Source organism: Callorhinus ursinus, unplaced genomic scaffold (assembly GCF_003265705.2).
Source record: "Callorhinus ursinus isolate GAN/ISIS: 27379988/994484 unplaced genomic scaffold, GSC_fseal_2.0 scaffold12, whole genome shotgun sequence".
Lineage (NCBI taxonomy): Eukaryota > Metazoa > Chordata > Mammalia > Carnivora > Otariidae > Callorhinus > Callorhinus ursinus.
This window is the reverse complement of record NW_027397074.1, coordinates 24,989,093-25,000,253: the sequence shown is the minus strand read 5'-3', so window position 1 is coordinate 25,000,253 and position 11,161 is coordinate 24,989,093. Positions and strand designations below refer to the sequence as shown.

At 33.0% G+C, this 11,161-nt stretch overlaps 1 protein-coding gene across 2 annotated transcripts in view; it reads right to left on the bottom strand.

The window, feature by feature from the left end:
• Nucleotides 1–972: 972 nt before the first annotated feature.
• Nucleotides 973–11,161, bottom strand: part of C1GALT1 (core 1 synthase, glycoprotein-N-acetylgalactosamine 3-beta-galactosyltransferase 1) — a 32,863-nt gene continuing 22,674 nt past the window's right edge. For both annotated transcript variants that reach the window (XM_025872940.2, XM_073898859.1), the window contains exon 4: nt 973–5,955. In XM_025872940.2, coding sequence (XP_025728725.2) covers nt 5,764–5,955 — 192 coding nt within the window. In that variant the 3' untranslated portion in view covers nt 973–5,763. The remainder of the gene's footprint in view (nt 5,956–11,161) is intronic.

Below are 11,161 nucleotides of genomic sequence, written 5' to 3'. Positions count from 1 at the left end.
TAGGTAAATCAGTTTCCTCTCAAATGACTTATCAATTAGCAGTACAACTATATACAATTAATTGGAAAACATGGGGCTATCTGAATAAATTAAATTGTACAACTCCACTACTAAAACAATATGAAGTGGCATTCATTTCCTCCACTTTTCTAAAGCTGGTGAATCCAAACGACAGTGTGTATATATATACATATACACCCATACATGTACATATGCACTAATAAGGAACATATTGGGTGGCATGTTACTGAAAATTGAGGCAGACAGGCTAGACTCAAGGACCTTATGAACAGCTGCAATCATCTGCTTAAGGAAGAGGTAGGTCAATTTTTATTTCTATCTTAAAAGTACCAGACTGATCTAATATCAATAGATAGACCTGAGCTATGGATGAAATATATCTAAAACCACAAAGTTTCTGGCCTATAAAATGCATTTCACTGAGTCTTTACACACGCCCAGAGCATAATTAAGCAAAGGTGTAAGGTTATTATTATTTTTTTACCCAGTAGGGGCAAAGAACCTCATAAATATAAATAACTTTTGAAGTATATGAGGCTCTATGAGAACAGAAATCCTATAGGTATTGCTCACCACTGTATTTCTAGTAGATACTAGGCATTATTTGAATATTACTTGAATAATCAGTTGAATAAATGAATTCCAGTGTACATGATAGATCAAAATATACCAAGAGATAGAAAAGCATCCCCCACTATGTACACATACACACACTTACCTGGATGACAGTGTTTCTAATTTTTCAAAGGTTATTATTCTAAATCAGAGGTGGAATATTTTGCTGCTTTAAAGACAAATGATATATATTGCAGTAAAAACTACTTAAGCCTATTCAAATTGAGTAACTTTGATGGGAAAATACTTTAATATTTTTGGCAAAATAACCCCAAAACTACCCCTTAGTGTCTCCCATAACTCTTATATCAGTTAAAAATAATCAGATAAAACGGCTTTAAACATGGTAATTTATTTTATGTGGTTGTTTAAATCCATTGTTTAAAAATGTTCAAAAGGCACTTTAAAAACATATTTAAAAATACATCTTTTCTGACTTATTGGTGGATCACTTAAAGTAAGCAAGTCACCACACATTTTTAAACCATTCATAACACTACTACCTTACATAACTTTTAAATTCCAAAACACAAATATTCACTGTGTAATATAACCCACTGCTTAGCAGTAAGATTAGTTTCCCTCTAATAAATACTGTATATGGAATATTAATTAGTAGGGCCCTGCAAAGTTATTTAAACTGAACTGATATAAACTAAAAACTAGAGAGGTAAAAGGAGTTGAGACAGAGCACTATTTACTTCTGAAACTAGTTTTAGAGTTGGTTTCTCTAGAGAGAATTTGTAAAGATTTTTTAATCTAATCTGTATTAAAACTTCTATTTCAACTCCAATATATAAATGTTAAGTCATATTCTTAAATCAATAGAGGTTACATTTAGCATAAAATAAACCACAGGTTGTCCCCCAGATTGCTTAAGAATGTTTCTGTCAGCCCTACAATAGAGAAATGAGGCAAATGAGTTTTTTTGGTTTGTTTTTGAGAAAAAGGTGTAGAGGAAATGGAATCCAAATAACTTTAGTTCATTTACTAATTGTATATCTAGAATTTGTTTAAAACTGCAGACTTTTAAGTAGGGCAAATATCCTGAGAGCCAGCAGGCATTATTCTTAGATTTTTTACTTCCAATCTCCTAGGGAAATCTAAAGTTAAACAGGTATAAAATTATTAGTAAGTGATACAAATTCTAATCACTAATTACAGCCAAATTAACCTTGCAAAAGCAGCATTAGGGGTAGTTAGTTGTAAAGAAAATAAAGGGCAACAAATACAAAGAAGAAGAAACTGTCAAAGATAGAATACTCTAATGAAATGAATTAAATGAAGAACAAAAGGATAGACTTGATCTAATCAATAAAGTGAGGCATTTTTTTTTCAAGTCTCAACCTGGAAATACTATAGTTCAATAGGCTCAAGGAAGTGAAAAATTAATACTCAAGAAACAATTATGAAAATAATCAGTTAACAAATTTAATGCTCAAATACAATTACCGTATTTCAAAAAATACTAAAAACTGGCCAGTGATTTATTTTGAATCATCTTACAGTAACAAAAATTCCTCTGAAGTTTAAGGTATTTAAAAACAAATAACTGAACTCTGGGACAAAAATCTGCTTTGTATCATCTATGAACTTCTCACTTGAAATATAAGTCTACTGTTACTGGGAAACATAAAGATAGCAAAAGCTTTATGTTTTGAGACCACACTAAGATAATTTATCCAAATGACAAAGATCTTAATTTAAAAGACGGTAAGTTATCATCATGAAATCTGCTTGTATGTTCTCTACTGAATACTTGGAGAATTTCTTGCTGTATTAGGTCATATAGGAGTCAACTGATTTTGAAAGTGATGAAATTTTGATAGTATGAATTGGCAGAAAAACATTCTGCATATCATAAAGCAGTATTTTGCTACCTCCATTTAAAGTTTTTTATTAACAACTGGAAAGTTTTTTTTTACAAACAAGTGAGGGCACTCATTTAGGTATGCTTTTAATGAATTATGTATTTACTAGTACTTAAACTCTTCCTGCCCCAATTGTTAAATTACTAAACTTGGGAGAATTACATGTTACTGTGGGCCCTGGTATTAGTCAATCTGAAGAAGCTAAAGAATTTTGTCAAAAAATTAATGATCCACGGACCCTTTAAGTTATCTTTAAAGTCTCTCGAATTTAATATGATATGATCTTGGAGGACACAGATTTAAAATATGCTTCATCTAAATCTTTTGAAAGATATCCTACTTAAGGGGCAGTAAATCTTCAACGCATTCCAACGATCATTTGCATCAGAATCACCCAGGTCTTGGTTCCCAAACTAGAATGAATAGGACCACCTGGAGGGCTTGTTTAAAAGACAGCTGCTAGCCTCTACTCCTGGAGCTTCTGACTCAGAAGGTCTGGGGTGGGGCTCAGGAGAAGTTGCATTTGCAAGTTCCCAGATGAGGCAAATACTATTAGCTGGGAACAACAACACTTTGAGAACCACTGACCAAGGGAATCTGGTAAGAATGCATACTAATGGGCCTCATGCTAGAATCAGAATTTCTGGTACTGGAGTCTTGAAATCTGCATTTTAACAAGCTCCCAGGCAAGAGTAGAAGAACCACAATTTGAGAGTCACTATGCCAATCTGGCTGGTTAATTTGTCTATTACTGGCTGATGTATGAGATCACACATGTTATTAAGTAAAAATGGAAAGAAATAGTGCTAAATGACTAACCTCAAGGCTGACATGGTACAAAGAACACACAGGCTTTGAGCATAAATCCTGGCTCTGTTACTTGCTCTGTGACAGTGGAAAAATTATTTTAATTCTCTGAGCCTCAGTTTTCTCGTCTACAATATAGGAAGAACACCCAATTTGTGAAGATTAACACTAATGTACACAGAATATCTAAAGCATACTACGTGGCACACAGTAGGCATTAGATAAAAACTAGCTATTACTTATTATAAGAAATGTATGAAATAAGTCCTTCAATATCTAATTTGATATTGAATTAGAATATCTTAGAATTAAGCACATTTTTTTCATTCATTTAGAACAAATATTTACACTCTAAGGTAACAGAATAATAAAACCTTATACTTATTGCTCCATAGTCTGGGCCAGACAAGTATTCTAAAAGTTGTACATATATTCACTCATTTAATCCTCATAAAAATCCTGTGAGGTAGATAGTATTACTGTCCCTTAAGATGAGAAAATTGAGGCACAGAGAGAGATTAAGTAAATTGCTCAAGGTTACAAAACTAGTAAGTGATAGATCAAGAATTTAAACCCAGGCAGTCTGACTCCAGACCCTAGGATTCATCACAATGTTAACTTACTATGAGTAAATTTTAAGGTTTTTAGAAAGTAGTATATATGAACTATAAATAAATTCATATCCACACAAAGGTGAAGAGTTGTTCAAAGAATAGAATGAATGCCTTGAAATTCTGGCAGGTGACAGTGTCATGAAAACAATGAAAGACAATTTAAGGTAAAAACTGGTGTGACTTTTCACTGTGTGGACATAATTACCACTAATTGTCACCAAGATGAACATCCTCTCAACATACCACCCAAAGAGATCATGATTTTGACATGTTTTGGCACAATAAATATAAACTCTTTAGCTAAGCAGCAGATTCAATGGCATGACAACCATGTAAAATTAGCATGATAAACAATGTAAATCATTTGTAACATTTAAGATAATCTTATAGAAATTCTGCAAATATTCTTTTATGATATACTCAGATAATATTGCTAAAGAAAACAAAACTTAAAATTTTCTTTCCTTCCAGAAATTCTTTAAATCGAAGGTCACTAAAATTAGAATGAAATATTTATGAATATATTTTTGATGACAGTGTTGAATTGGGTATTCTGCTCTGTTAGAATTATCCACTGGCAAAACCAAACACCAAAAAAACCCCAAACAAACAAACAAAAAACCACCCCAAATAATAAGTCAGCATCAAAATTCAGGCAGTTATGCATGAATTAAGTATTTGGTCTTTTAATACCTGGCATATTTCAGTTTCTTTAAGCACTCTGTTTTTCTAATGTTTTTAGTCAACTCTCATCAAAATTGTACATTCAAATTACTTTGCCAGTGTAATAGCCACCTCAGAGCCTAAAAATGAATGTCTAAACTTTGCTTTAAACAAGTTATGAAAGGCACAAATTCTCATCTCTCAACAGGATGATAACAAAAGGAACTATAATTATGTAGTTGGAAAGAGTTTTAAATAATCAATTTAAAATGTCACTTAGTAATTCCTGAGAGTGGAACTGATCTAAGAAAAGCATCCCCAAATAGCATTAAATTTACTATTTATTAATTACCCACAATTAACAATGGGTAAATTTGAGAACAAAATATTTTAAAATGCATTTATAGAATGCTATTAATGCTGTGAGTAAATAAATATTAATAATTAAAATTGTATTCAAAGATAAACAAATTTAGAAAAGAGACAACGGGGACTCAGTAAAACATTAACTCCTAATCAGAACAAAGTATATAATACAGTCAAGGACCATATAATTTCAAAATGTGGTTTTATTAATGCACTTTAGGATAAGTGCCATTCTTATTTTACCTTGTCTGGAAGAAATACTGACAATTACAGTCACAGGAAATTTTCATTAGACAAAACCTACATGTATGAGTGTGTGTAGGGGGGTTTGGTTCATTTATATCATACTGTTCATGTCTTGAGTTTATAAATAACATTAAGCAACACTGTTTCCTTCTAAAATTTTCTTTAAGGCAGATCTATTTAGCATCATCTGTGTTATTAATATGTGCAGTGTAGTTTTAGAAAATTTAAATGTTCTAGTCTCTCAGTGAAAATAATACATGTGGTCAAGAATAGAAAACAAAAATCTCATTTCTAGATCCTCTGCCTGGCCACATTTTAAAAACACAAGTTTTTCATATATATATATATATATTACTGTATCAAAACACATTTTAACAGACTTCACAGCTCACTTAAAGCTTCAGTTTACAGTCATTCATATGAAAGATTTCTAATATGGAATGTTCATTTAGAAAGAATTCCTCACTGGGATTCCAGTGTTCTGTATCAGAAATGTAGAAGTTCTTCAGTGCAATGCTAGACATTTTACCTCTTCATTTATGTTTTTCTTTCAAGAGTTCTCATTTTACTTTTGGGTCTTCATTTTTGTATGCTCGACTTATTTCCTTTAGTATATTCTCAGGTAAGGCAGGTTGATATCTGTATAAATAACCATATGGACGAAGATGATAAACGAGGTATTCTAACTCATACATAGTTGTAGGATCAACATAGTGAAAAGAAACTGCAAGATCAGAACAGCAACCAGGACCCTAAAAAAGTAGCAGAAACAGGCATTAAGAAACAGTACATAATTAACATACAATATTCACATACTGATAAAGAAAACATTAATTTTAACAGAATCCAAGCATTAAAGTTGGCAAGGTAAAGCAGAGGCACCTTATTTATTAGACCTGTGTAAGAAACCAGGAGTTTTTAGAGTTCTTAATGATTTAAAACTAAACATGAAAACTGCTAAAATACATTGACCTGAAATAATATTCTTTCATATTCTATAGTGTTTTTACTGAAAAAAATCTTGAGACTTCCTCAAATGAAAGGGGCAGCTAGACAAAGGATGAAGCTCTATTTCCAAGTTTTGCTTTCAAACTTCGTATGTTCTCACTCTAACTTTTTGCGTGGCTCAACTTCACAAAGACACCTTTGGAGCATTCAATGACTACAAAACCCTTGCCCATTATGTGTCTGCAACCTAATACTTCATCTGCACATCAACCCAAAGAGTACAATATTTAAGAGAGGAAGTACTGAGTCAAATCTAAGTTTGAATCCAAAGTTTGTCTACTAGGGTCAAATTCCACCTACTAGTGTATGACCTAGGGCAAGTTACTTAATCTCTATAAGCTTCAATTTCCCCATCTGCAAAAGATGGTTACTTAAAGGAGATAATATATGTAAAATGCTTGGAATCAGCTTGGCCTATAGTAAATTCTCAATAAATGTTGACATTATTGACAAAATAATCACATTTAGGTGGTCCTCAGTAAGTAGGTTAAACATTTGTCCAGATATAGATTCCTAACAGTTGGTATGAGAACAGGTCTAAAAAAGACAAAAACAAGGTAATAAAAATACAACAGAAAAAAAAGAACATAACAAAAACAAAACAAAAAACAAAACTGGCCCCAGAATGAAACAGTTCTAAGATTATTTTGGTATCTAGAGAATGTTTCACCCAGGTGACTCCAACAAAACTTCAGACTCTATCTAGAGTCTTTGCAAGGATCCAAGAAGAAAGATATTCTGGCAAGTTCCCAGAGAAGATTCATACTGAACATTTAATAATTCATGTTTGGAAGTAGGTAGCTTACGATGCAGTAAAAATTATCAGGGAATTGTCCACTGTATTTTCTCTGGCTTTCTCTCTGAACTTTCCTTTGAAACAAACACTGGATATGTGGGGTTTCTGGACAAACACATAGGCACTAGAAAATTATTTGGTGCCTACTTCTTAACACCTTTAGGCAATAGAAGGATAGGGAACAAATCTGAAAAGTAAAATGATAAGTCAACTTGTGATCATCAAATCAGCTCTGTCCAACAGATATATGTGAGCCACATGATGCAGTTCAAAATCTAGTAGCCACATTTAAAAAAAAAAAAGGAATTTGAATATATTTCAAATGAATAAATCCTATTATTCTTTTTTCAATATGCAATCAATATCTTAAAAATTAATGAAATCATTCTTTTTATTTGTGCTAAGTTCTTGAAATCAGGAATGAATTTTATACTGACAGCACATCTCAATTTGGTCCAGCCACATTTCAAGTACTCAACAGTCACACCTGGCTACTGGCTACTATGCTGGCCAGTACATATTAAACTAAAAAGACTAGACCAATAGCAGTGAATTTTAAATTGCTGATCCTCTCTGAAAGCAACTTTATATGACCCTGAAATACTATAATAATATTTTTGGTAAGATTTACTGCATTATGTTTCATTCTATTGCATTATTGTTTTTTTACTAGATGACGAGGATTCTGTTATTACAATTTATAAGCAATAAAGACAATAAAAGAAAACAGCTATAACTATTAGAAACAAAATAGTTCTTTGCATATAATAATGGCTACCACCTAAACTCGAGAGTCAAGTAAAAAATCATCAGATATAGAGAATCCAGGAACAGAGCCAGATTTTAAAGATGCTTTTAAGAAACATCAGCTTTTATATATATACCAGTTAATTACAAAAGAGCCCAAGTAGAATAGTAGTGAAAATATTAAAAACATAAGATACTTAAGAAGAAATAAAATCTGGAGAAAACTATAAAGTTACTAAAAGACCTAAAATAAATTTTAAAAATCCCAGGCAAAGATATTCATTGTCCCTAAATTGACAAATTAATACATAAACATAAAGGTATGAGTGTTACCAAAACAATTTGAAAGAAAAAGTAAAGGAATATACACTCTTAGAGTAATAATTTCAAAATTCTGTAAAGCTACAAGGTTTAAGACGATATGGTGCTGAGGCAAAACCAAATAGAAATGTAATACCAGACACCAATCCTACTACTGCAAGTAACACTACAGTATATGATAAAGGAGATTATTTTAAATCACTACTGAAAATAAGATTTAGTTAAAAAATGGCACTGGAAAAATCAGTTAACAATTTGGAAAAATCAGGAGTTCTCAACCTTAACCATGTATCAGTAAGTTTCAGATGGGTTATAGTTAATGTAATTAGAACTGAGGAACAGAATAAATCCTATTTGATCATTTCTGACCTATAAAAAAGGCAATTCCACATATAGGGGCATATGTATATATGTGTGTTGGTGTACACGTGTGTGTATATATGTATGTGTGTCTATATATACTATTACATGTAGACTATACACATATCATTTTAAATCCTCTGTATTAAAACTGATTATAAATTCTCTGATGAAAAGTCTATTCCTAGGGAGCTGACTTTAGTCCTAGGGAATAAACTCAATTCTAGGGAAGTGAGAAGGTGGTGTGAAAAGGGAACTGCAGGAAGAGTAAGTTCTAAACAACCAATTTAAGAACATACCTCTTTGATCAGCTTTATATCTCACACACTGACTTGCTAAAATAAAAATTTTCCACAGTGTTTTCCATGATTACTACAGAGCAAAAGTGTATGTATGAGATTTAGGATAACTCTGAAAATAGTAACTTACTTATGGAGAAGAAAATTTATTAAATGACGGATAAGTACTAAGAGAAGTTGGATTTCACATGTGTTTGTATTGAACCTCCTGGGAGAGAAGAGGCAACATTAGGAAGCTGGGTCAATTTTGGTCCTTCCAAGTCTATTTTATTGTCTTCTACATAACTGAAGAAATTTTATAGAAAGAACATAAAATTTTGCATCGATTTTAAAAACCACTACAATTTAAATAAAAGATGCACCACAGAAATATTTATTTTGTTCATATAAAGTATATTGTTAGGTACACCCTATCTGTAGGTGGGAATTGTGTGTAGCACTCTTAAAGGAAAGGAGGATATTTTACTGGTTACAAAATAGTGACAATTATCATGTCCCTTTGCTATTACTGTATGTAGTAGCAGATACTCTCAGTAAAATCTTATATGCATTTAGATGTCTCTGTTATATCTATTTGTAATGTTCTTAAGTTTGGATATATTTTTATGTGGGAAAGGGTACAGCATTAAGAAGGAAAGAAGTAATCTTGGAATGGTCAGATTATACTAAGAAAAGTTTACATCAAAAAAAAAATTCAGGGGCGTCTGGGTAGCTCAGTTGGTTAAGCATCTGCCTTTGGCGCTGGTCATGATCTCAGGGTTCTGGAATCAAGCCCCACTTTGGGCTCCCTGTTCAGTAGGGAATCTGTTCCTCCCTTTCCCTCTCCCTCTGCCACTCCCGCCCTCCCCCCTCTCCCCCCAGTTTGTACTCTCTCTCGCTTATGCTCTCCCTCCTTCTCTAATAAATAAAATCTTAAAAAAAAAAATCAAAGTAGTACCTCACTAGAACAAAACAAAAATAGACTATCACAGAGCAGACTTAGGAATACATCTGTCTAGGATACTGTTGCAACCACAAGAGCAATAAAATGCTAGCATAAGGTTTCAAACAGATTCATTACGTAGAACTGAACTTTAAACTAATTAAAGTGGATTTTTATCCCAACAGCAGAATATTTATTCTAACATCCCTCGGCCCCACCCCCCAACCCTTTGGGGCACATATTAACCATGGAGGGGAACTCATGATGAAATCACAAGAGTTTATAATCAGCATGGTTTGTAATATTGCCTAGACTATTCATCAGGACAAACTACTTGACTTTTCTGATCCTCAGTTCTGTCACCTATTAAATGCAGAATTACTGTAAGGAATTACTGTATCTGTGTAAGTACCAAGAACATACCAGTAATTGTAGTAGTGATTTGCTTCAACATTTCCTTTTAAAGCTGATTGTCTAAAGATTGGGTCAAATGTTCTAGGTCAAAGTTTCTTAACCTCAGTGTTACTGACATTTTAGTCCAGATAATTCTTTATTGTGGGAAGCCATCCTGTGCATTGTGAGATGTTTAGCATCTAGTGGGTTTACAATCTTGTGGGTTTCTACCCATTAGATGCCAGTAGCAATGTCCACCCAATGCCAGTCTCCCAGTTAACAACCAAAAATGTCTCCAGAATTTGTCAAATGTGCTCTGGCAGGCAAAAAAGCCTGCAATTGAGAAGCACTGTCCTAGATAATGATTTGAAAACACTGGCTTGTGAAAATGAGAATGCTAGCATGAAATGTATTATTTGTATCTTAGGGCCAGAAAAAAGAAGGCACACAGTACTAATGACTTGCCTACATGCATTATTAATCAGTAACAGATCTGAATCTAAAAGCTAGGTTTCATGATTCCTGATGTCCTTCAGTCAGTCACTCACTGCTGCAATGCTCCTAACAGTGATGAAATGGAAACAATCTACTAAATGTGTATCAGTAGGTGAATGGATAAATTACATATGCTCATGTTAGATTATAGAGCAGCCTAAATTAATGAAGCACATACATATAATAATGTGGATATATTTTAATGTTGTATGAAAAGGGCAAATGTTCAAGGATATATATGGAATAATTCTATTTATTTAAAAACCTAAAAAACAATACTATATATTACTTATGGATACATAAACATGTAGGAAAAAAGATACAAATGTACACGGTGATGACGAATAAATTCATGATAGCGGTTAACACTGAGGAAGGAGATAAGAAAACTGGATTGGGGAAGTACACACAGGCCTCAACTGTATCTATACCTTTTTCTTTTTTTTGAAGATTTTATTTATTTGACAGAGAGAGACACAGCGAGAAAGGGAAAACAAGCAGGGGGAGTGGGAGAGGGAGAAGCAGGCTTCCCGTGGAGCAGGGAGCCTGATGCGGGGCTCAATCCAAGGACCCTGAGCTGAAGGCAGATGCTTAACGACTGAGCCACCCAGGCGTCC